The 27641-nt window shown below is 40.6% G+C and overlaps 1 protein-coding gene across 2 annotated transcripts; it reads right to left on the bottom strand.

Annotated features, from left to right (window-relative positions):
- Window positions 1-712: 712 nt before the first annotated feature.
- On the bottom strand, window positions 713-27581 carry LOC147202264 (guanine nucleotide-binding protein subunit beta-4-like). 2 transcript variants are annotated; one of them, XM_086115353.1, is made up of 10 exons: window positions 27532-27581; window positions 13309-13508; window positions 12638-12676; window positions 11080-11186; window positions 9690-9753; window positions 9332-9494; window positions 8772-8838; window positions 7366-7567; window positions 6324-6540; window positions 713-5586 (listed from the first exon to the last, which is right to left on the bottom strand). In XM_086115353.1, the coding sequence occupies exons 2-10, from the start codon at window positions 13363-13365 to the stop codon at window positions 5480-5482; spliced, it is 1023 nt and encodes a 340-aa protein (XP_085971479.1). In that variant the 5' UTR covers window positions 13366-13508; window positions 27532-27581; the 3' UTR covers window positions 713-5479. The 2 variants fall into 2 exon arrangements, with proteins under 2 accessions (XP_085971479.1, XP_085971478.1); XM_086115352.1 differs by lacking the exon at window positions 27532-27581 and adding an exon at window positions 22881-23055.
- Between the last annotated feature and the right edge of the window lie 60 nt (window positions 27582-27641).

The following is a 27641-nucleotide window of genomic DNA, read 5'->3' on the forward strand; positions in this document are numbered from 1 at the left end:
CGAAAAGTTGACCACGGGTTGCTTATTTAGTCAACTGCACTGAGTGCAATTTTATATTTCCCACTCCTGAATGCTCCTTGGCACATAGCGCTTTGTGTATAAACTCCAAACCTAAACTTCAACTTTATCGATGCCACATCTGCTCAGTACTTGTGTGATTATGATGCCTAGGCTAGAGTATGGCATTTGGTCAAGTGGATGATGCATTAATTGGAGCACTGACACTATTTCAGGAAATACTATAATTACTATTTTCTTGCAACTGAATGTTTGAAAAAACATGTACTGTAGTGCCCTCCACACAGTGGTACATTGAAATCACTCATATCGCTAATTGACTTAAGCCATTTGAATGAATGGAAATGTAATTAATCCATTCCACTCCGCCAAAATCCCCTCAAAATGTTGTACTTTTTAAAAATAAAAATAGCATTATATAGTATTGTAATATATGAAACTTACTGGGGAAAAAAATCTACACTTATTTCCACATAACTTAATCTTCAACTTTTTGTCACAATTTTATGACACAAAACTCAAATTGTTCAAGTCGCCTGCATGCACAACTTGTGTTTTTCTATGGTTTCAAGCTTTAACTCACTCTCTTCCACATCACACTTTTTTGGTACATTTCCCTGCTGCCTCTCATCACAATCCTGCAGCCATATTCTGCCACAAGTCACACTATCAGTCCAAAATCCCAAGTATTAAATTCTTTGTCAAAAGCTTTTTTTATTATTATTATTGATGACAATAACTCATGGCAACATATCAGTATCACCAAGCCACTGTACAAATACAAAAAAAAAAGAAAGATCTGGTGTGAAAAAGACTATAAAAATTATTCTATTTGTAATTATTTCACACACTAGCACTGTAAGAGAATGATCATGGCACCAAGTCCCTGGTCATTACTGGCTTAGAACAGGAAACAAAGCAACGTAGAATCAAAAAGGCAGTGCATTGTTCGTGATAGTGCGGTGGCCATGGGTGTAGCGGGTAATGGCACTGTCTGCATGCGTTTGTCATGTTGAATAACTCGAAAGTTCTATTGTATATTGGCACTGAGGTTGACACGTGTCCACGTAGAAAACTACAGTATTGTTGGTTAGGCTGTGGTACTCCCATCCCACCCAAACAAGCTGTTGCAACAACTTCATAAGCCAAATCTGTACTGAAACACAGAACATACAAAAGTATGAAATTAAATCAAACCAAGCACCTTTTGTTATCGACTTTTCATGAGTACAAGCAGTTTACTCAAATGGCAGTCAGCTTGCTAAATCATCACTGGAAACGTAACAAATGAGCCCATTTACATTTGGTGCGTTACTCAGAAAGTCCAATTTCATTCAAGTCAAAGTCCAAGTTGAAAGTAAAGCTGGAAAAGAAATTAACTGGGAAACATTTTAAGCTCCTGAATATTTTCTTGGTGTTGTCGCCATCATCGTAAATGAGCTGGGTAGGTTAGCTAGCGAGCTGTGCCAGGAAAAAAATTGTCACTCATTAAAACACAAAAGGCGGCCCGGTAGTCCAGTGGTTAGCACGTCGGCTTCACAGTGCAGAGGTACCGGGTTCGATTCCAACTCCGGCCTCCCTGTGTGGAGTTTGCATGTTCTCCCCGGGCCTGCGTGGGTTTTCTCCGGGTGCTCCCGTTTCCTCCCACATTCCAAAAACATGCATGGCAGGTTGATTGGACGCTCTAAATTGTCCCTAGGTGTGAGTGTGGGCGTGGATGGTTGTTTGTCTCTGTGTGCCCTGCGATTGGCTGGCAAATGATTCATCCCCCGCCTACTGCCCGAAGACGGCTGGGATAGGCTCCAGCACCCCCCGCGACCCTAGTGAGGATCAAGCGGTTCGGAAAATGGATGGATGGATAAAAACCAAAATTAAACAATTCACCTCCAAAGTCCAATGCCCACAAAGTGCTACCAAAACAAGTACATTTGATAACCATAGAGCAGGTAATGGAATGAATTGTGAGGTCAGAAAAGGTCTGAAGGCTTATGATTAGCATGAAGCAGCTCTTCTTGTTCCCTTGGTTACATATTTTTTTAAATAAGTAATTTTAATTTCATTAAAACAGATGATTTTGAAATGGGAACAACTTCAGCAATTGTGAAGGTTTCACTGTGAGACATTCATTTGTTAGCTTTAGAGGCGCAGGGGTGAAAGGCTGTTTTGTGCTAAACAAAACTGGCTAAAAGCTAACAGCAGTAACATACCGTGTTCCCCCCCCCCCCCCCCCAAAAACGTTTAAAACCAGAGATTCCCAACCAGTGTGTTGTTGTCAAGTTCGCAAAAAAATAATAATTGAAATGCATCTTTGCAAAACTATCTAGGCTAGTGACGTACTTTATCACGCAGGGCAGGCAGAATAACTAAACTTCCACTAAATGGCAGGTGAATTGAATCTGCATGTCCACTTTTTACATTTTTTTTGTTTTTTAATGTGTCGCATTTTTCCTCATGTAAAATATGTCCTTGGTTCAATCAAGGTTGGGAAACACTGCTTTAAACCGTTGCAATTTAGCATCCTGCAGCAATTGGCACAGCTCAAGGTCCATGAATGACATTGGCACAAAATTAATCAACAAGTTAAGCGCATACTTACACATACACACTCACACATCACATCCGACACCTCAGAGATTCCCAAGATAACTATTAAGTTCACATTCTATTATTCCAACACAACAAAAATGCAGTGATCCTCAAAGCGTAGCAGACGTGAGTCACTGCCCAACTACAAGACAAGGCAGCTTTATTGATGTTGCACATTTCATACACAGGACTCAGTTGTACTTAAATTTTAAATACTTTTTAGGAACAAAACCTGATTACCAACTATGCTTTATTTTAGGTGATAGTGAAATAAAGTTTGAGAACCATTGCATTAATGCACACACACACGGTGGCTATAGAGTCCTTGTATGTTCATTGACTGAACCTTAATGAATTGTCACAAAGTGTAAAGCAGAATATTGTACCAAAAATTTGAAGTCGAATTAATTATACACAGGCTCGTGTTTGATGACTACAAGTGCGCCTTAGTGTTCACGAGTGTAACCGTGTGCTTCAAGTGGGCCAGTGGAAAGGTACAAGTGCCTCTAATTCAAGACTTTGCTTCGTGGTGATGGTGGAGGCGGATGTAAGGCAGAAAGTGTCCAATGTTTGGACACAGGCACCTGAGATGACACATGATAGGTCCAACAACTCAATGTTAAGCTTTTTTTTTTTTTTTTTAAGACTGCAGTGCTTCTCAACTAGTGGTTGAAAAACTACATTGATAAGATACAGATATTTATATAAAATTCATACAGGTATATGTATTAAACATGTTCAATTCATCAGCGCTCTGGATTGGAGGCAAGATAAGTGACACAGGGGATTTTTGTAAATTAATTTTGAAATCGACAACACTGGTCAAGCGTGGCTCAATGTAATGTGCGCAGCTTTTATATTTTAGAAGTGTGGCCTCATTTAATTTTAACTACAAGATTTCACTCTGAGCATTTGGGAGAAAATTGAGATGGCATAATTATTTCAGTGTATATATACACCGCATATTTTTCTTCATGTGTTGGTGTGCTGTGAGATTTTTTTTTTCCAAATTGACTTGGGAGAGTGGAGCGGGGAGTGGTGGATGGCTATATGTCCTGGGTTCACCAAGTATAAAAGTGGGTGGTGACTTAATGGCCATATAAAACCTGGGGGAGACCAGTTGAGAAGCCCTGCTTGGGACGAGCCACTGAAGAAGCAAAAAGGTGCAAGGTTGTGTGTAAATCACGGGTGGGGAACCTCCTTCCAATCATAGTGCTATGAGTGTCATACCAATGATAATTTATGATAAAATTCTGTTATCGTGACAATTATTATATATACTATAGCAGAGAGGTTCCCCAACCCTGTTGGAAGTGAAGTCGCATGTGCTCAGTTGTTGAACTGCAGCTTGTGAGTGCATTCCCTAGCATTTCTCTTCGACACAATGTCCACGAGCAGTATTAACAGTTCACAAAAAATGGGTTAAGAAACTAAACATAAAATACAGAAAATGTTCCAAGACTTTTTTTTTTTTTTGGAGAAACGGGGGGGGGGGGGGGGGGTGGCACCTTACTTCAAGTCCTTGCAGTTCAGACCGGGACATGATATTCCTTCATTTGTTTTCTTTGAAAAAGTCCCAAGAGTCGCTGCAATCCTTGTATGTGGTGGTCCACATCACTGTGTGTGCTCCTCAGGCAAAGCTTTCCCCAAACACAGCATAACTTTTCTAGGATGTTGGTTGGTGTGGACTTGAGTGGCAAAAGCACCATTTCATGTGGCAGGCTTTCTCAAACCGAGCCCAAAATGGCCTACAATTCCATTTAAATTGTCAGAAAGAATGCTTGAAGTGGAACCATTTTTTTTGGAAGGGAGGGGGGAGGAATTTGGTCCAGCGAATTCTCTCACAGCTCTGTGACAAATTGCTTTCTCTTGCGGTGCAGTATCGGGACGGTGAATCCCAGTTAGTGTGCCGTGGCACACTGTTGTGATGGGAGAGATCATGAGGGGTGCTGTGGGAAATTATTAGCCATTTGTGAAGACAACTGATTGGCATTTTGCTTTTTACTGGACACTCTTCTGTTTTCGGCTGTGCTGAAGCCAATTTGTCTCTACAGTACTAACAAATTACTTTTGCTCCGTTTAAATTTTTATTTGTGCATCATCACTCACTAGTCCATAGAGTAAACTTACTGTACTTGACATGTACATTCGTGTGATTAATGAGAAGCGATCGACGTCACTTGGTTTGTTGTGGCACATTCGGAGTCTTACGGATCCACCTCAGCTCTCCATTGACTAGCTGGCAAACTCCCTCTAAATATGCGCGGCGATCTCCTTCCTGTGCTGATGAATGCCAGAGTTCCTCTTCCACTAAATATCATCAGACATTTGCAGGGACACCTGCGATGCCCAATGTCACTGAATATTGTGTTTTCTGGGGACCGCTTCTGCCCGGAGCACAGGCCGAGAGTTTGATGCCACACGGCTGTGTCATAGTGGCAATAAGTAGAAAGAAAACACGAAAGCCTAAAGTGATTACGAAAGAAGAAATACTGGAAATGAAAATTATAAACATTATATATATGCATACATGATGCATATATATACACACGCACACACCTTTACATATATACTGTCTTTTTATATATAAATTTACAAATTACACGCATAATTAGAGAAGATGATGCTTTTTGTTTGTTTTAGCAATTTATCCCACGACTGTTTTTGATTGGGCTGCTTGAAAATATTCAGGTTGCTGTGTAGGGGGAACAAAAGGCGAAAAGATTGTTTCAAGGGCTACACCGTGGATGACTCCTTCAGCTCTAGCCCTGCGTGAGTCAGGTTAGGTTGCGTGAAGGGTGGTGTGGGGGATGGCGGGGGAGGGGGCGGTAATTCAGGTGCTGATGGAGGACAGCCCAGAGGAGGTTGGCTTCATTTAGTTCCAGATACGCAGGAAACTGTCCCAGGACCCGGTGCCCACAGCCATGCCGTCCTCCGTGACGCCCAAGCAGCTCACCCTGTTGTCGTGGCCGGCGAGCACGCCTGTGTGTAAAACAATAAGTAAGTCAAGCTGTCTCGGTCTCCAGAAGTCTTCAACACCACCACAAAACACTACTAGATGCATTGCTTATCACATTTGTTGAAAACGAGCAACTGGAAGGGTCACAAAATATAGCAACAGAGTCTGCCACACTGAGTTGTCTCACTTCATGATTGGCCAAGCTCGTTCTCTGGTCATGTAACGAAAGTAATACACAGTGTTTGCATGAGACCGAATTCAACCTAAAACAGAGTGTGACACATCTGTAACTGCTCTATAATTCCTTCTTGATTTGAGCCAAAGAATGTCAGAAACCGTTTTTTTATTAAAACGCCTCCAAACAAACTTTGAATGAAAAATACTTTCCGTTAAAGTTTAAATTTTATACCAGGTCCAGCACACAAGTCTGATACAAGTCGCTTTCGTGTAAAATAAAAAATAAAATAAAAATGCATCTTATGTGAAGCCACAATAGACACACATCCATTTTGTGGTCGTTTGCTGCCATCTTGTGACTCAATCGTGATACTACAGAGAGCATTACAATCATTTCTCCAGTAAGATTTAGGCAGTACTTTTTATAGTACAAAATCTTAGAAATATCAATGTACAAAAAACACCACCCAGAATTAGTTTCACGACTGTATTTTTCTTGTGGCATTATTCACTGAAAATTCCGCACGTCATATAATAGTTGGGCATTCTAGTTGGGTCTGGCCCATGAAAAGGCTCCACATACCTGCCCGTTCGCCTTTCAGAGTGTCCCAGACGTTGCAGTTGAAGTCGTCGTAGCCGGCCAGCAGCAAACGGCCGCTCTTTGAGAAAGCCACGGATGTGATGCCGCAGATGATGTTGTCATGGCTGTACATCATCAGCTCCTGGTCAGCACGCAGGTCAAACAGCCTGCAGGTGGCGTCATCTGAGCCGGTGCCAAAGGCATTGCCATTGGGGAAAAACTGCAGCAAGGACGAAAACGGGCAAATCAAACGATTTGTTGATTTTTTTTTTTTCAATCACATTAGTTTACAGGACACTTGGTTCGATCCAAGTTTAAAGTCCCCTCAATGTGGCACCAGAAGAGTTTTTGTGCAGGATTGACGAATTATCTTAATATGCATCTTCAGCTGTTTATCTACATGCAGGTGGGATATATCAGGGATTTGGTGCCACATGGAAAAAAAATGTCTCTTGGTTCCTCACCACTTCAATATCTCAATTTTTAAAATAACATTTTATAAGGGCCCAGTGAGTCATGATTCTCCCCCTGACAGAACCCATGTCCACATGTTACAGTATCACTTTTGCTGCAGGGAGGTTACATTTTACATTATGCCCAGCTCAAACCCAGTTTTTTCTGCTTTTTTTAATGTCATTCACGACTGTCGTTCTGACAGATTACCAGATAAATTATGATTGCATCATGACAAATCAGTAATGTTACAATGGTACACCCCAAGGTGGCCAAGGTGCTCACTCCAGATAGAGCATCAAGCACAATGTCTGGTGAATTATCATGATGCACAAACCTTTATTCTTTATTGTATTTAATTATGTCATTACTGTATGTTTGCATAAAGTACAACACTAACGTTATTACCAGAGAATAATCTGGCCATCCTAGGATAGCAAGTACTAAAACTATAAATAATTTATCAGTCTGACACCCAAAGGTAATCTCAGGCAATCAAAAAAAGAAATTATATGTGAAAACATATGAACCATCTTCGTTAAGAATTTCCTTCACGCGTGTATGTGTGGGTGTGTACGTGTGTGTGACTCACAGTGACAGCATTGATGTCGGACACATGGCCAGTGAAAGACTGCCTGCACATGGCGTCACGAATGTCCCACAGCTTGGAGGTGGCGTCACAGGCTCCAGACACAAAGGTCTTGTAGTCCGGGCTGAGAGACAAGCTCATCACATCCCCCGTGTGGCCGGTGAATGTTGTGGCCTGCTGGCCTGTCTCTATGTCCCACAATGCGCTGGAAGGGAAAGAGTGTTCATGCTGATTGAGCACTGGATCTTCATTAACTCCCATTTTCCATAAGAGGTATGGGATGAGTGAATGTTTAAAGCAGATTCCAGTTTTAGTTTCAATTGTGAAATTGAATTTCATCTTGGATTTATGTCACCGTGAGTGGGCTGAACATTTGGTCAATTCTTCAGCAATAAAAAACGAAAAAAATTGAACGTTACATACTGTATTTTGCATCAATACATGTGTTCTCGGTTTTCATTCCTGCGGTGAGAACCCACAACCCGAACCTCCGGATGACTGAGCTTCTCTAACGGAGAGATATTACCAGGGAGGCTGAGGAGTGTGATTCCTCTGTAATTGGAACACACACTTCGATCCCCCTTCTTACAGAGGCACTATACCCGATGTCCATGCATTGTTGTAGAGGCGTGTCAACCAGCACAGCCCCACAACATGCAGAGCCTTTAGGAACTCCGGGCGGATCTCATCCACCCCAGGGGTTTGGCCACCAAGGAGCTTTTTGACCACCTCAGTTACTTCAGTCCGAGAGATGGGAGAGTCCACCACAGAGCCTCTACGCTCTGTTTCCTCACTGGAAAGCGTGTCAGTGGAATTGAGGAGGCCTTCTAAGTATTCTCCCCACAGTCCCGAGTTCAGGTCTGCAGCGCCCCATCTCCACCATACACAGTGTTAATGGTGTACTGCTTCCCCCTCCTGAGACGCCGGATAGTGGACCAGAATTTCCTCAAAGCCGCCCGGAAGTCGTTTTGCATGGCCTTTCTAAACCCCTCCCACACCCTGGTTTTTGCTTCAGCGACCGCTTGGCTAGCCAGTATCTGTTAGCTGCCTCTGGGGTCCCACATGTTAAAAAGGCCCGAAAAGTCGATTTAAATTCAAGGATATCTTCTGTTATTCCCCCTTCTTTTGTAGCTAATATTTAAGGTACAAAAATATATTAAAGTAAATACCTTTACACCATAATTTCTTTCAAAAGAACCTGTCCATATAGCCATAACTAGTGTAAAGTATAAGGCAACAGACATGGCTGTTTCATTTCCACATAATGCTAGACCGTTATCAAACACTTTGTCATGTGCAATACAGTATAGAGCGGCAGTCTTATACCACAAACCAAACTGCCATTTTGTGCACCCTTTCATGAAAACTAGATTTATGCATGGAACATCAGGAAGTAAATGCACACTCACCAGGTGGTGTCTCCAGAGCTGGTCAGTATCTGGTTGTCATCCAAGAAACGACAACAGGACAAATAACCTGAAAGAAGAGATTCATGCATCACCTACATGAACCTACATGTATTTAACATGACTCATGATTACATTGCTCTGACGACACTTCTGCAAACTCATCCAGCACAATGCGTGTGTGTATATGTTTGAGTGTGTGTGTGTGTGTGTGTGCAACTAGGCGCAACATACAGTAGACAATGACATTGGACCCAGATGTTAACATTTCCGTTGTCTCAGAATCATCTTTATTGTCCAAGCATGTAAAACACATAGAATTTGTGTCCGGTAATATAGGCTACACTGTGTTGCAATAATAAGCTACTACGATAAACAAAAAGACATGACATAAGTATCGAAAGACTTGTTTACCTCATCAAACAATAAATCAGTAATTCAGGAAGTCTCTCTCACTGACCTCCAAAGAGAATTTGTATTTAGCTTTTTTTACCCTCAATCATCTTATACGGAGTGCTTTCCGACGCTCTTCCACAAGAATGCAAGACCATTGTTCTGCCCACCTGTATGACCCGGTAGCTCCCGGGTGACACGCACACTGCCCTCGCGGGTCTTCAGGCTGTATATGGAGCAGATGTTGTCCAGGCCACCACAGGCCACATAGTTCCCAGAGGGAGCATAGGCGCATGTCATCACCCAGGAAGAGCGCAGGGGGATAGCATGCATCTGTGGATACCAACCGCCTTTTTATATTAACACTGCCAAGAAATTATTAACTCATTCAGTACCAGCCAATTCTAGACCAAGTCTGAAAAGACGTTTAAAAACGTCTTTGGGAGTGAATGAGTTAAAGGTGTGAACTGTTAAATACATTTTAAGGGTGTTCTATCTTAGTTAACTGCCGTCTGGCAGTTTTCTGACCTTATTTGTGGTGTAACTGTCCCAGATGATAAGCTTTCCATCTTGCGAGGCACTGACAAGAAGCCTAAAAAGAATAAAAGAAAAAAAAAAGATGCATTGTGTGCCTGCCTTGTACATACATTGTACTATGGTGCATGCATCTGGTGCTTTCAAAGCGATGACAGGCAGACACCGTGCGTGCTCTGTGTAGACAAAATTTAAGGTGTACTGGCAGAATGCATCCATCTTGTGCTCCCTTCTTTCCCAGTCCTGCTTCATGTAATATTAGTCACAATGAAATCTTGATGAGTGAGGAAAAAAAACTACAAAAAAAAACCCAAAGAAACTGCAAAATGAGAAATCTAGAAGAGGAAGAAAATGAGAAGGGGTGGAGAGTACTGGAGGAGACAGAGCAATGCCCAAGTAGTGCAAATGTGGAAACACCCTGACCGCATGTTTCCTGCTCTCTAGGGACAGGAAGTGGCTTGATGGGGATGTGCTACAATCAAGCGGGGAGCCACCGAGCACAAATGTCAGTAGCTGTGTACAAAATAAACTCCCTGCTGGATCACACAGAGTGTGCACACATGCTGGATAAACTGCCATCTCAATCATCCACATAATGTTAAAAAATGGTTAGTACATTTGCCTGTGATAAAAAGGTAAAGAAAGGTTGTAGAATTCCCCCAGAATGCACATCATAAAAATAGAAAGCCACTGCAGGGACTACATGCACATGTAAAAATAATAATTCTTGGTGCAAGAGTTAAAAATGCAGTTTGTATGCTTTTTATGATGTGGAAAGTCCATGTGCACAAACACAGTTGGACCACCAGTTTAGTCTGTGACTCTTTCTGAATCATCAAGTATTGGAAAGGTTCTCAAACTGCATCTCTAAGGTGGTATTCAACAAGCTGTGTTTGATGCCGCTGTCCGTGCAACTGCAAACACCACCCGTGTGATAGGAATGGGAAATCTGTGCTAATAAGTAAAAGTGGAGGTGCCAGTGTCATTCACTTATGGTGGTATTAGTCTTATTAGTAGAAGTAGTGGTAGCAGCTCTACATAGCCCCACACCTGGGACTGCCGTCACTGGCCCAGTGCATCGCATTGGGAGAGAGATGGACAGAGAAAGGTTTAAGACACATACTGTACAAAGACACAAAAATACTGATACTCAAACATGTACTGTAGTTATCACTTGATTACACACACCCAAGACATGCACATAATATACTTGGGTTCAAATGTGCTGTACATAAACACAGAAAAAAACGTCTTTGGGAGTGAATGAGTTAAAGGTGTGAACTGTTAAATACATTTTAAGGGTGTTCTATCTTAGTTAATCTATCTGAGCAGGTTGGATAAAGCTACGACAGTATTTGCTTTGTCTGAGGAAGGACTACACTACCTGGAGTAACTCCCCCAGTGCATTGCATAGATCTTGGCCAGGTGGCCCCTGAGAGTGCGTCGCGTCCGCATCTGTATCCGGCCCACTGAGTCCAGACCAGCTGTGATCTGCCAAAACACAGAAAGGACTGTCAGTAGTTACACACACTTATCACTGAAAACGCACACCACAGGATTCTACCGTAAAGGTGCGTTCAAAACAGTATCTGTCAACAATGGACGTGAACAGCCCATCAGGAATCAGAATCAGTTGCATATTCACAAAAGCACTTTTGAGTCCATGTCGATAAATAAATCAAATCACAATACAGCAACTGCGCATGCCTTTTTGTGCCACATGCTGTCATGTTCTTAAGTTGCAAGTTCATTATTGTGGATACCTCGGAATGCCTCTTGACAGTAAATTTATGAGCCACAAAATTACATGTACATTTAGATACAGACCAAAGTTTACTGGGAAAAATTGTGCCTCAGGAGTCAGCAAAACATTCATAATCAAGTTAAACCGGAATCATGCGCCATCTCTGGCTAGACTTAAATGAACTCAGTGAGGGTTAACTCTATGCGTTCTTTGACGTTCATTCTGCAACATCATCAATAAAGACTTTTAAAAAAAAAAATACACAGGCCATACCACAAGATGCAAACCACTCGTCAGCAAAAGGAATTGTAAGGCCAGAAGGGATTTTGCAAAGAAGTACAGACATTTTATGGGCTGATTAGACCAAGATGAAATACTACCAAAGTGATAGAAAGGTCAAAGTATGGAGAAAGAATGGGTCTGCTTATGAGCCAAAACACACAAGCTCAGCTGTGAAGCATGGTGGAGGTCATGTCATGGCGTGGGCTTGTGGCCGGCCCATGGCAGTTGGGCTAGGCTCCAGCACGTGCGTGACCCTTGTGAGGATAAACGATTTGTCGCCTTAATTATGTCCGTTCCCAGACTTTTGCTCACTTCAAAACTAGGTGACTTCATACAAAAGGTGCTCTGTCCCAAGTGGCTTAACACATCCAGATGTGAATACCATGAAAAGAGCTGGAAATCTGAACCTCTGTGATATTGACCTTTTGATAAGAGACACTGAAATTCTAAGTGAAAGATTATTTGCCAAAAACAAAGTTAAACAGTTTGAATATTCAATATATTGTGTTTATAGGGTATTCAATTTAATACAGGTTGAATATGCTTTGCATTTAATCTTATTCTATGCACGTTTAACAACAGCCCAACTTCATTGGAATTGGGTTTGTATAAAACCCAATCTTTTTCACCCGATACTGGATCAGGTGAAAATCACGTGATCAGTCCGGATTTTCGATCATATGATCGAATTGGGACATCCCAAATAATTATTTGCTCTCATTCTCAAAGTGGGACTCCCCCACCGAATACATGCACTTGAATTAAAGGTTGGATTTGCCTCTCATTTTTCACATCTTTGTCCTTTATATATATATCTATATATATAGATATATATAAATTAGAAGCTAAAAAACACATCTTAACAAGGGGTGTCAATAGAAAGAGCGCAGTGTGTTTTTTCTTAACTTCCACTTACCTGTGACAAAGTCGAGTCACTGCAGGCTTTCCTGGCATCCTGCGGTGAGCAAACAAAAACGACATTTTAAACAGCAACACGTGCACCATATATTACAACAAAAAAACGGGGGGGGGGGCAAACACATGGCATGTGTCATTGTCACTTATGAAAGTGTTTGCGTCATTGCGTACAGTGAAGACAGTCGCTCACATGTGATGAACACACACATTCAGGCAGGAGCGTGCGTAGGATTTTCAAGCTCTCAATAATTATGATTATTATATATGCTCTAACATGCCCCATTGCACTTTCGGGTTTATATTAATGCTATCTGATTACAACTTTTGTAATGGTATAATATGGTATATAAAAATCTATTCAGTGTAAAACATTACATATTTATACAATATGTAACCATTTAACAGTAATATTGGATACATGTGGGTCTCATGCAGTTAACTGGTGTCTGTTTTTCAGCTATTTCCTTAAAAGTACACATTTTTGAGCAAAGAAAACACTTTCCACTCACACCGACTTTTTTTTTTACTATATAGTAGGATCATTTGACATTTTTCTACTGAACAAACAAAAACAAATTCAGCAAGTTATGATTTTTGAGGTGTTCTCATTTCAGAGGTTGAAATAAATGCACCCGGGCATTGAACTAGGTACACACAATATTGTCGTACCCGGATCTGATTGCGTAGTTGATCTGCCTCCTGCCGCAACTGTTCCAGCTCACTCATTGTGCCGCAGATGTCTTCAGGTCACAAGCCACACCAAATGCTGACTGCGTGAGGAAATCGCACACTCTCTCACATACACACTCACACACACCCACACAAAGACAGACAGAGATGGACACCCGCACTCTCTCGCCTGCAGACACCTGCAAGAAAAAGAGAGCGCAACATTTAAATTCAGCAGACAGATGCAAAGTTACTCATCCTTCCATCAAACAAATGTACTGTATCCTGTTTGGAGAGCAGCAAAGGGTGGAGCAGGGCTGAGGCCTGCCAGGCAGTCTGGCTCTTCAAACACCCCCAGCATGATTCAAAAAGGCCATCTGAGACCCACTCTGACCTTTAACACACACTGAGCATTTTGGGTTCTTGCACTGTACCGCAACATACAGTACGAGTTGGCCAGCAAAAGAGTATGCCCTTTCCACAATTTCATAAAAGTAGGCATTTTTCTGCCCTTCTGTCTTGCTCGTCTGTATGAACAGCACTAACCTGGATAAACTTTCTCTGTCTCACAGTTGGTAAAAGAGGCGGTGTGACACTAGAGTGGAAGGACATTCCTCATTGCTGGGTAACCTTCCACCAATTTAATCGGCGATATCAGATTGGCCAATATTTTGTATTTACGCACATTTTATGATCGGCTATAATGTCTTCATTTGCCAATCCGCAGTGTTTCCCCACATATATTAAATTTCTTTTGTTGTGCAGATTCCGCTCGAATGCTTTGCTTAGGAGAGAAAAAAAAATCACTCCAAATTTGGACAAAGCCTATGTACAGTCATTAGGAACTTCTGAGCTCAGCTGGCAAAATACGTCAACCTTCTGTCCCTCTCCAAGCATGTCCACCCAGAATAAGTTCATTTCTACATTAGTCCAACAGGAAACACTCGAGCAACAGAGCTAACCCAACGTAAAGGACGCCAACTTACTTTGCTTAGCATGAGGGTACGTGAGTAAAACCTCACTCCTCTGAGCCTTCAAATCTGCTGACTTGGTGGCAGCGCGGCTTTGATGCCCTAGTAGGTGGCACTTGGACAGCTCAGCGGTCACAACTATTACTCCAATACCGAACCCACACATCAAAATAATAGTTTAAAAAAACAGGAAGGAGTCAAAGGTGCTTCTCCAGCATGACGCTTCAGTGGGGCGAGGAGGCTCGCCTCTGACTGTCAACATGCATCTTAGAGGAACAACAATTTATTTCTAGTTCGAAACAAAATCATAGAGTTAGGAGGTGCAAAATAACGTACATATAGACTAAATAAATATTAATGAGTAATTTCTCCATGACAATTAACTCATTCACTCCCAAAGACGTTTTTAAATGTCTTTTCAGACTTTGTCTAGAATTGGCTGGTACTGAATGAGTTAAGGATAGCGCTCATCTTAAAAATTCACCCCTGGGAGCAGTTTAGTACGAAGGCTCTGTACCTATCCCTTGTCAGCAGCACAATTCACTTCATTCTGCCATGCAGAAGTTATGAGTCATAAACCCACAAGTTACATTCTTCATTAAAATCATTTCGAAAGAGTATTTAGTTGTATTTTTGTTTCTTTTGGATTGTATGATTTGACGGCTGCTACACGTTGTAACCAAAAAATCAAGTTCGACCTGTTAAATAAATATTTACTATTCAAAATCACAGTTTTTTTCTGCCTCCTTTGCTTCCTTGGGGCACGGAAAAGATTGTTAAACATTGGCAGAAATTCTTGAGAATACTTTTGTTGACCCTCTGTAAACAATCCACAAGTTTTGGACAGTCAATAAACAAGCTATTTAAAAGGACATAACTAGTGATCGGTTTATTTAAAGTCGTGATTGGCGATCAGCCGCAAAAATTCAGATTGTGTCAAGTCTAATGCTGGGATGACAAGAGGGTTGTTGAATACATATTGCAGTATTTACATCAGCGCTCATCTAATAGACGGACGATGCTGTGTCACTGTGTGAAAGCACACGCAGTTGTGGAAATGTCTTGCTTCACCAAATCCGGTTTAAAATGCAACAGTGTACAGTACAGTTTTGCGGGATCTCCTGTATCTCAACACAGCACATTAAGGAAGTGAGGACACTAATAATTGCAAGTTTTGAATGACATGCTCTTCCATATCCTTGCTGATGTTTTTGTATTTCAATGTCCATAATAAAGGTCCCACTTTAAATTTCAGCAAGTGTCACTTGCCAAGAAGAGAAAACATCTCTGCCAGAAAAAGAAGCACAGCTATATTGAAGTTAGAGTTGATTGTGACGAAGCTGAAGCTTTCTCCATTTATGGGGGCTTATACTGTTTGTTACATAACAAAGCAAGATTATGCAAAGACTACTTAACAGGAATTGATTTCCAGGAAACTTTGGAGGTGAACTATGATCATGGGCCAAAGAAGTGCCATTAAATGAGGAGTGGTACAAGTAGAGTTGGTCCAAATAAGATTCGTTTTGACTAGGACAAGATGGAGGTCTCAGCGTGAGTCATTTTATCTAAAATGTTTCTGGTGTCAGACTACACATCTTTGCTTGAATGTGTGTGCGTGTCCATTCGTGTGCATGTAGCCCCTTTCTTTACCATGGGGAGCCTGAATGTGGGTCACACAGCACTTAGAAATTGCTTCCCCACTTTAAAACAACTCTCCGAGATTAAATTTTCAGTTCCACTTTCTATAATTCAACAATTACAGCTGATTCATCCCCTTTCTCTTCCTTGCTGGAAATCAAGCAAATGTCAAGAGTGAGAAGTTTATTTCTTTGGATTAAAACCGCTGCTAGTTATGAATAGAGCCCAATTACTGTCACGCAAGCTGCATTTCAAGTTCTGTAACTTGCTTTTTGAACGCATGGCCGGGTTTTCTCAGCTCAGGAGGTATCAGACTGGAATGACGTGTCACTGCGGCCAAGCAATGAAATTGTTTCAGCTGCCCAGGAAAGACGTCACACTCTCCCCCTGGCTGACGCAACTCCCCTGAAGAGAGAGAGGCTCTTGGAGCTGGCTAACCTGTGACGTGCATTACCTTAATAAACAGACCTGCATGTCATTCAAAGTACCGTGTCATCCACAACCTTGCGGTGGAGGTGATAAATGACCGGCCAGAATTTTCAACACAAACTACCGGTACTTGAAAATATTCAAGACTTTCAAACATCTCTTCCCTATGATGGTGGTGGTCTAGACAGTAGACACTCGCTAAAACAAATATTTACATAAACATAATGGCTACTAATGTGCACACAATTCTTTCGAGGCTTAGTGGAAAGGCAGTTCTACAAATATTAGAATTCATTCAAGAATCGGACTGAAAGAGATTTGTGACATGTATGCCACAGTGAGAAATACTGTAAACAAGGCTATATTTGTCTCATTAGTTCAGTGATAGGTGCATCACTTGTTGAATCAATGGTTACAAAAGTAACCTGTGACCAAAGGGCATAGGGTTTTGACTGTCAATTTAGGTATACGTTGTCATTCCACCTTGGCTGAGTTACCCTTCCTTCAACAAATCTAGTGTAACCGGTACATCAAATTCAAGCAAGAAGTTAGCCTGAAAATCGAGACATTATACTTATGAACTATTATACTCGCAGGTTCATCAATCGCAAGAAGACCTGAATCTAGCTAGTCATTGGGAGCATCCACGCTTGGGGGGTATACTGAGAGTGCGCACTGACCGTAGTCGGGTTTACATCAGAATCAGAATCGCCTTTATTGTCATTGTATTTCATACAACGAAATTTGGGTGCCACTCCTTAGTGCATTTAGTAAAAAGATAAAATAACGGGTTAATAAATACAAAGCTCAACAACAACACACAATACATGGAGCCAAGCATTTTGATTAGAGTGGATACGAATGAACACACGGAATGAAAATGCTCCATATAAACACCTCAATCGGAATAAAAAGGCAGAGTCTTAATGGTCTTTCATTTGGATTCATATTCCTTTTGCCAGTCCGAACAAGCGCCATATAAACAGTTTAATAGCCAAGCTGCATCTGGTCTGTACATGCTCCGTCTTGACAAACGCGGACTGACATTGTCATATACGGCCTTGAATATGGCAGCAGCGTACCGGAGCTCTTCTGTAACAGGAGAACTTTTTTTGTAAAGTACTTGCAACCTGTTTTTATCAAGATGCTACTTTAATAAAAGTGTTAAAACAATGAATGAACTCCACCTTGACAAATCATGTGATGTCAATTGTCATCTGGTTTATGGGAATAATTTAGCGAAGCTTGTAAACGGCAGATTGGAAGAGATCACGTCACATGTAAACAGGTTACCAGAAATCGCAATGACAAAAAGTCTCCATAGAAAACCAGCTCATGTGAAATAATGCCCATTTTAAACACTTGAAAATACTTTAGAGCGGTGGTTCTTAACCTGGGTTCAATCGAACTCCGAGGGGTTCATGAATCGGTTTCGGGGGTTCGACAGAGCATCTGCCATGGAGGTAAAGGCACATCCGACTCAAGATGTCGATTAGTGATGACACGCCCGCTTGGCCATCACTGGCTGCAGATGATCACATTGCATTGCTTGTCCAATCAGTGCTGCGGGAAATTTAGTCCGCTCAGTAGTCACCGTGTGACTGTCATGATAGTACGGTGTTTGATTTTATTTTATTTTTTTTGAATGTTTTAATACATGCTATGTCGAGCAAAAAAACTAAGTGGTCGGACAAATATGTAGCACATGGATTCACGTGCATCACGGAACGTGATGGGACTCAGAATCCTATCTGCATGATTTGTCAACTCTAGTCTCGCAGCGGCAAAACTGAACAAACACTTCTTGAATCAGATTTTTATTTTTCACTAAGGTGAATGTAAGTATGAACTGGTTGGGTTCGGTACCTCTAAGAAGGTTAAGAACCACTGCTCGAGAGCATTTTACAGAATACATTCAGACAGTGGCTTGGGGTATTTATTTTCTCAAATAAATATGAGGGGAAAAAATAACCTTAAATCCTAAAAATATTTGGTGCCTGATTGAGGTGAATAAGATGAATGAATGACGGCATTGCGACTTTCAGAGCAGAGAACAGAATAGAATGCATTGCCATCTGTACAGGTTAAAAACAAGTACATTCCAATTTTTGTGAATATGCCCCACAAATAAAGTGTATTCAAGAAAGGTGCAGATTTTTTGGGGTGAAATACGATTTTTCCGCATTATCATTCACATTACATGTTAATTACAGTCTCAGTCTATCTGGTGTGTGAACCAAACGGGTCCCTCAGGTGGCCCCTCGGGTGCAGAAGAAGAGGACGTCACTTGCAGTGTCGTGTTTATGGAAGTCAAGACGGATGCAGCAACTCACGCTTGTGTAGCATTGTTCTTTTGCAATCTAAGTCAGCAAAATGATCATCTATTCCCAAGAAAATCATATACAGGTCACATGTGGGCAAAAATAAATAATCTGATTTGGGTCACATTTACTGGCAGCCTGAACATAAACTTACATAGTCCAACAACAGCACATACATTTTTTGTCAGGATCTTTTGAGTCTGTCCCGACTACCAAGTAGTTCACAAATCGCAAAGGCTGACTGAGTCAGTTACAAACTGGTGACAGTAGGTTCAATCAACCGGGTGTAGACATGCATGTTCAAATAACCTGTTCATGACTTGTTCAAACATCCAGAGAATGGAAGAAATGCTTGGTGTGCTTCTCGTGAGTCAATTTTCCGGAAAGGCCAGTTGCCACTTCTCGTAAGCCATTATATGCTTGTGGACTAATGTCAACACACCTCTATTTGGCAAACATCCAATTATATGACTGTGCGTTGTTTTGGTTTCATCACTCCAAACAGAAAACAATAATACATGCATGGTAAATAATCATATATTTCATTTCAGTCAGAGATGAGATGACTAATAGTGCTCAGTAAAATATATGAAGCAACTATAAAAAGTGTATAAATATATTTTTGTTGCTTGATTGGCTTATAAACATTTGTGCAACAAATACTGTATATCATTTTCGTTTGATGACTTTTCATGAGGTGGCACGGTGGGTCAACTGGTAAGCACGGCACACACCTCACAGTGCAGAGGTGAAGGGTTCCATTCCAGCTGCGACATCCCTGTGTGGAATTTGCATGTTCTCCCGTGCCTGCGTGGGTTTTCTCCGGGCACTCCGGTTTCCTCCCACATTGCAAAAGCATGCATGGCAGGTAACTGGAACATTCTAAATTGTCCCGAGGCGTGATTGTGCGCGTGAAAGGTTGTTATTTTATGTGTGCCCCGAGATTGGCTAGCAACCAGTTCTGGGTGTACCCGGCCTACTGCCCAAAGACAGCTGGGATAGGCTTCAGCATGACCCTTGTGAGGATAAGCGGATTAGAAAATGGATGGATGGACTTTTCATGACAATTTTTGAGGTGATGACATTTATGATTTTCTTATTGAAATGCCTTGTTTTGTAAAAAAAAAAAAAAAAAGCATAGGCTTAAAAAGTTGCAGCTTCACCCCACAGAGTTTTGGTAAGGTTGGCTCTGTAAAATTCTTTTTTTTGCTGCTTTTCTTTGACTGAAGCCGATTGAATAAAATCGGTCAAATTAAATTCCTGTGTGCATGTGTTGCATAGTTAGTATATAGACAAACATCTAGCATGAACACCACCATCACACATTGCTAACCGTAATAGACAAACAAATTACAGAAATACTTCAACATCACAAAGTCAAAACCAAAGTGGTACTTGTAAACAACCACAATGTATCTGACCACTGGGCATCCTCCAACTGTTTATGGTCATTTATAGAGTATAGATCAATTATAGTCTAATAATGAAGCAATTTTTATTTTTATTTTTTAAAGTCATAACCATCAAAATTAAAGAAAGGCAGCCCATTTCTTGTCTCAGTCTTACTCTCAAGTATAGTTACAAACAGAAATTATAACATGATCTAAATAAAGCTGACTATTCTCAATGTTTATGATCACCCCCCAAAAAATCTTTAAGGAATCCCAACACTCCCAACAATAGCGACATTGTGAAATGACCACTGCATGGCAGCTGCTATGACAATACTGCCATTTATTATCTTTCAATAACAACAGCCTCATTGTCAGACTGGGGCTGCATGGTGTACCGGTAGTTGAAAGGTACTGCAATACCTCAGTCAAAAAAAAGAAAAAAAAAAAAGATACAATACAATAAAGTCTTTCTAGATCTTTCAAATCCAAACTACCCTCCGCCCAAGAGAATGACTGTGTACAGTTCCACAGCTATTTAACAATTACAAATAAGAGGGAAAATATGCTTTCTACCAACTGTTTGTCACTCCCAGGTGAATTTTACTGTAAAACAAAGAATTATGCAATGCAGTCTGCCATCTTAACGCAAAATGACAAATGGGCAAAGAAGCATTTGAAGAGTAATCCAAACAAACCCCCATATGCCAAACATTCCACAAGGTGTAAGCAAAGTACTGTGCGAGATAAAACACCAACTCACTTTGACAAAGTTGCAGACTTCCACCCTAAATGGTGCTGCTGTTTTACCCCTAAAGCTTGAGACAGTGCAAATAGGTTTTTCATCTACTTGTGACCTGACTGATCATTTTTGGGATAGTATTATTAATTAGGGATGTCCTTATCACATTTTTGTGCACCTGAATCCAAAACATTTGATTTTGCGTCACGATCAAATACCTCTGCAAAGCCATGAAGACAAAAGATGACCACATCCAAATTGTCTTAATTATCTTTTATTAAAAAATTTATATTAATAGTTAACCAAGGTGATACCTTCGTATATGGCTGCAAATCAACAGTGGTTCAAATCAAGTAAAGCATTGAAATATTTTACTGTTGACTTTATAATTTAAGAACATTTTTTAAATCTAATCTTTTTCAACAGATACCGATCAGCTGAAAAAAAAAGTATATATATACACCGGTATACATATATATATATATATATTTTTTAATCACATGAGCGGCCCTTATTTCCAATCATGTGGAGTGGATTGGGACAATCCTCGTTGTTGTTGTTATGATTTGATCTGTAATATTTTGTGTTGCTGACAGTTATGTTAATGCAAAAAAGTGACCTGGCATAGCAAAATGAGTCACAGTCAGAAATGAGGTTTTGGCTGAACAGGGTTCTACATTAATTTTCCACCTTTTCATACTCGTGCTAACAACTTTCTCAGTTAGTATATTTATTTATTTAATTAATTTGAGTTCAGCACAATACCAGGTTTCCTGATTCTCCGTAACAGTATTAGATGACATATCGCAGTAAAGATTGACTGTGACTTGAGTTATTATTCTTGCAAAAATATGTTAGCATGAACAAGATGTTTGCAACTTTTGATTGTTCCACGCAATTTGTTACAATGTTTACAAGTGTTTTGAGTTGAGCGTGGTCAAGGAACAAATTCAACTTGCAAGTCAAGACAGAAGTATTGGACTACTTTTTTGAATCTGCCTTGTCTCTGTCTCTGACAAGGAGGACTGGAGTTTTGATCAAGACCAGGGCAATACTACTGTGATCAGTAATCCTTTCATAGTTTAAGCATTATTCATGAGTTTTACTTAAATTTTTTCTTTGTAAAATAACATTTATCATTGCTTGTGAGAACAATTCTGTTTGAATAAGTATGATTGCACAACTTGTAGTAGAAGTGAAACAACAAATTTGCTTGGATTTGAGATTTGTTTCATTGAACAATTTCAAACACAACAGCAGAATTTGTTTGTGCTCCAAACATAATTGCGAAAAAAAAACCTTTAGTCATTTTATTCATTTTTTGTGTGGATTTTTTTTCTTTGATTTATATAGTCTTGTCTCAGATACTCTAGTGTCGATAATATTTTGGCCTCGGGTTGTCTACAACACTACAAGGTACCACTGTACGTGCTATTTTTTTTGCCAGTTGTCCACAACCCACTTGTTGAGAATCTCCGCACTAGATAACAGACAAATTCAAAATGACCCAACTGTACCTTCAGAGTATTTAATGTCCCCGTTGAGTAACTACTCACTTTGAAGGTTTTTTTTTCATCAAAGGAATCATGAACAGCATGCATTTAAAGGATAGTATTGAAGATTTACCCATGAAATGACTGAATTTCCAAGCAAACATAGTGCAACCACAAAAAAATCTTGGGCCACCCTGGCGGGCTTGGATGGGTGGCCTCGCCGGTATATTGAACGGATTTGATTTAAAAAAAAAAAGAGACGCGGTATTTTGAGCTAGTACATGTAAGAAAAGCTGCTATGTGTCACTAGCACGTTATGCGTCCATACGGGTCTACTATCGTTTTACTTCCACACGAGTGTCATTTGACAGGTTGGAATCAGGCCGCCTGGATAGAGTCGCTTGCCAATTCGCCAAGAAACACAATACAGAGAAAGGAGGCAATAGCATCGTGGGGACATTTACGTCAAGTTGCTCGGTGGTCAGAAGACCTTTTGTTTCGCTTTATGAGTAGATGAAAGTGTCTCCAGTGAAAAGCAGGAAACAACGAAGGCAGCGGCGTTGGGAGACAAGACATCACGTCCTTACCTTAAAAACAGTATTTTCCCTCCCCTTTATAGTCTTGCCCGTCCTTATAGTGAGTACCAGGGCGGTCACACGACGATCATAGTCCTAGCTGTGATTGAAGTTCTGTTCAACAAATTTTGGGGGTTTCCTGTTTCTGGAGCTGGCTCCACTGTGGCCAGATATGACAAAATTTTCTCCAAGCGAGCTAATCACCACACCCATGAAAGTGGGAACATGGCAACAGCCTACGCTGAAGGGGTGCGTTGGTTTTAATTGTGTGTCGAGATTTTCCCAAACAACCAAAACACATAATAAATCGGAATTCCTCACACTTATCAAAGTTTTAACACTTTGAGCGCAAGGCAATGTCTGTAATATCAGTTCCCAGAACACGGGAAAATAGCATAAAAATATACGTGTACCCTGTCCAAAAATGGTACAGTCTGTTAGCTCCCCTAGTGAAAAGGGAAGCGACCAGGATACAGGAAGCAAATATTAAATTTACAAAACTGGTTACATTGAGTCAAATTTAAACACGGATTTGTTTAAATACTGACAAGCTACTTAAATCACTGAATCAGAGCTGAAAAAAGTGCGAAACCTTTAATTTGTTTTTAATTACCTAAATTGCCCCAAACAAATACAAACAGCATTACAGTTGTTACGATACATCTTTAGCAATACAGAACAGTTGGAATGTGTGGTTTTTGAGCTAGAATGACCAAAGTTACCTACCAGCTAAAATGCTCTTATTACAATTTGTCACCCAAATAATTCTGGTTCAAAAGATTATGGTCAGATACTCGGTTTGGACTGTGCTGGGAGACAGCTGTACTAAGTCTCACAATGACACATCACGCCTGGACTGCATCTGGCTCATTGAATGGGATCCCTTTCCCTTCGGTTCGGATGAATTTTTAATGGAGCTAATGAAAGGGAGCAGTGGAGTAGGCTTTTCCATATCTCTGCACGAGCTATAATCAATCGAGGAAAGATGAAAGTTGCCCAGCGCTTGGTTTCCTTTCGAAGTGGCATGGGGTCAGATTAAATCTAATTCAATTAACACCCAGCAGTAGTTAAGGCGTGTCAAACTCATTCGCTTCCAAACACAAAATGAGAATTAGTGAGATACTGTATTGTGTTGGTTTATTGTTACGCTATCTGGGATTTCTTTTCTACAATCATTGTTATTGATTAACATGATTAATTATGGACTAACATCATTATGGATGAATAAAAACACCATTTAAAAAAAACACTGCACGCCCTCGATATTAGTCATCACTAATACCAAGCCTGCCGATATGCACAGTGTTCAAATCAAGCGAGACCAAGCAGAAACCTTCTAGAAAGTGCCATATTCTTTCAGATCATGCATGAAGTTGCTCAACACAAAAATGATGTAAAAAGTATATGATGCAATCTCAGTTTGCCAGTAATTCAATTATTGCAGCGCAACAGCCTCACATATTTTTCACCAGAAAATAATCCAAGGAAGAGAATATACTACAGCTTAACTCTTCTGCTTTTTTATTTATTTATCTCTGGTGAAAAGCAGCTGAATGCATTAGCCAGCTGAGATTCAGAGACAGTGTCCAAAAGGCACATCTTTGCCCAATTAGGTCCCCTGGTCCTTTGCTTGGCAACCAAAAGGGGAGGTGGCAGATTCATACGATAAAAATAGAACATCAATAGCTCTAATGTCTGAAGGGGGGTTGGGAGGGGGGGACACACATATCAGTTGGGATATAAATAGTATCTGGGAGCCTGGACAGGTTACGTTGTACAGTAGCTCAATTGTATTGTCACCTGCAGCACATAATGTATGTCAGGATTTTGCATCAATGCAAAATCAAGCAGAGTAACAGTGAAGGATTTGAATTTGTAGCAGTTTAATGGCTCTGGATGAAAGACATGGACTGACTTTACAACATCTCCTATTTGCTAAGCAAAAACTGAGAAGGCTGTGTGTGAGTGTGTATAGTATATACAGGTAAACTTCCTCTTATTGTATTCTTCATGGTTTGTATGAAGGCAAATTACTTTGACACCTGATGCAATGAATGTGAATGTGTCCTACCAATCAATGTACCTATGTGTAGTTTACATGATTTACACATTTCTGTTATCATATATTTAAAAAAAAACATGAAACATGAAATGTTTACTCTCAATTTCTTTTTGCTTCACATGCGGTGCCAGACCCAAATGGCCGCCATTTCATACTTTCACTGTATCAAAGGCAATTAAAAGGTGTAGAAACAGCAAGACCTTAAAAGGCTTTATCAGGGCTGTCTTATCCACCAGACATCGCCCGGGGAGGCTGGCCGTTGCCAGGGCAACCCGCACAAATGGCTACTGACGTCAAGAAGGTAGGAGAAATATCAGGGAGAGCCAGAGCTTCTATACATAATGGATTATTGAAGAAAAAAAATGCCTTGAAGAGTGTGACGTGACTTAAAATATGTGTGTTGTGTTCAACTCACGGCTTCTTTCTGAGATAAATTAAAGTTGACAGTTTAAAGCATTAACTTGTTGGCTGACAAACACACAAACTTAACCATTTTCATTCACACACTGCATCTTGCTGACCACTTATAGTCCCAAGAACAAGGATTTCCTCAAGCCTCCAGTAAATGCATAAACTTGTGAACACTGGAGATTTTGTGGAATTTGAGTTTGGAGAAAGGTAATGAGAGTATTGCGGAGTTGTGCTAAAACCAGATATCGGGGTCACATGCTTTGCAACTACAATAGTTTTCATTATATTTAACTATTGATTCCGGTCATCTAAACCTGAAAGTTACTGTCTTAAATATTGTTGCCTTGTTTTGTTAGGCAGATCATACCATGTTCAAGAACACATGGCACCAACATTATGAATTGTGTGCATTCCATGCCTGACGCGCCCACATTATGTTTCACAGGCTTCAGCACCGTTGAACAAGGCTGACATGGGCACAGTGTGCTTGCTTATGCCCGAACAAAACTGGATTAAAAAAAAATACAACAATCAAGTACTTGAATTTTGACAACATATGACAGGTCTTTGGAGAGACAGTGGCTACTTATATTATTTTTTTTGGGGGGGGGGATTTAGACATTCATTGATAAAAATTCAAACTTTATTCTCATAAGATTCTGCTGTTTTTTTCATCCATTGTGGCAGCTTTACTCTACAAAATCAAAACAACCAAAACAACTTGGAAAAAGCGATGACGTCTGGAAGGTTGCAACAAAGCTGTGTTGTGGTCATGAGGTGATAGTGTTTGTAAACTTGCTTGATATATGGATGAGCGCAGCACAGTGTGAAGGTAGAGGGAGGGGAAACTGGGCTGTAGCACAGTACAGGACAAGTGGACCATTGCACGAGGACACCTTAGTTCACACAGCACTGAGATCATAGTCTTTTGCATTCATTGTTTACTTCCTTCTTATTGCCAGAACACATGCTGCTGATTGCAGAAACACCGGCTTGCCACAACCTGGTCAGACAAAAAAAAATAATAATAAAAAATGTACTCTAGTGAATGAGTTCACACTGCCATTCATTCGGGTGAAGAGATGAAAGCTTGCTGTACGTTGTCCCCCTTTGAGCTTCTTGTCGAATCTCTGTTCTATTGTTGGCACACGAGAGACTGCCGGAGCAAAGGTTTAGTGAAGTGCCCTCATCATTTCTGTGATAATGTCTCTCGTGATGTGGTGGAGTTACAAGATTGGTGAGCCGGACGTCGATTGTGAAGTCAGGGTCACTATTTTGCAGAAGGCCAAACGTTGCGCCTCAAATTTCTACTGCAGGAAAACATATGATCCATAGGTGTGAATGTCTGGTTGTTTGTCTAAATGTGCCCTGCAATTTGCTGGCAACCAGTCCAGGGTATACCCCACCGTGACTATTGCCCAAAGTCAGCTATAATTGGCCCCACAGCTCACCCACAGCCCTACTGATGACAACTGAAATAAAATCGAGGAATGTTAAACTCAAAGGTGATACTAGCCGACAATATATCTTTAGGTTATCAACCATTCGTGCAGGGGTAACTGTGAAGTACAAGAATCAAATTGCAAAGAGATTCTTCTGTCTTTGATAAATCATTCATGTCCAGGCCTTGAAGAATTGTTTCAACTGAATGTTTCAAGTTTTGAGTTTCAAGTCAACTTTATTGTCAGATGTGCTGTATGTGCAACATACAGCACAGATGAAATTTCTTTCCTCTCAACTACATGAGAGAGAATGTTCAGCGAAGTGAGCAGTTTGTGGGGAATTTCCAACACTTCTGCTATCAGAGTTGTAACAAACATTAAACATGAACCAACGTGCGCTTACGTTTCCAGAGAAATGAATCACACACATCAGGAACACTTTTGATGGAAACATTGAGCAACACAGATGTAATAATGTCACCCTCTTCAAAAAAGCTTTTACGACTTTGATCTATTAGTTTGAGTTGACATTTGAATTAGCACAGGTTTAAACCACACACATGATCAGTAAGGAAAGATATCCATCCATCTTGGTTACATTCTAATACAATTATAGGTTCATACTAGAAAGATACTGAGTTGGAATAATTATCCCTATTCTGTACAAGAAGCTTTGGATGGAATGCAAGCCCAAAAAGACGGTACTGAATGAACAGGAACTAAAACAATAATTTCGGAGGCTTCCTACCTATTGCAAGAAGAACAGCACAGGAAGTGGGTGTTTTCTGTGTAGGTCTTAAATGGCATGGACTCGAAAGAGTGCAGTGATTTTGGTTCTTCCTTTTGCCGGCGTGCAGA

The sequence above is a fragment of the Hippocampus guttulatus genome, chromosome 7, assembly GCF_054856545.1.
Source record: "Hippocampus guttulatus isolate MCC_2025c chromosome 7, RoL_Hgut_1.0, whole genome shotgun sequence".
NCBI lineage: Eukaryota > Metazoa > Chordata > Actinopteri > Syngnathiformes > Syngnathidae > Hippocampus > Hippocampus guttulatus.

Bases quoted from the DNA above. Each gene is read 5' to 3' on its own strand.
- LOC147202264 (XM_086115353.1), bottom strand. From the start codon at position 13,365: ATGAGTGAGCTGGAACAGTTGCGGCAGGAGGCAGATCAACTACGCAAT. The intron at 12,677-13,308 runs GTACGACAATAT...TGCTCACCGCAG, and splicing joins AACTACGCAATCAGATCCGG to GATGCCAGGAAAGCCTGCAG. The intron at 11,187-12,637 runs GTAAGTGGAAGT...GTGTTTTGGCAG, and splicing joins GTGACTCGACTTTGTCACAG to ATCACAGCTGGTCTGGACTC.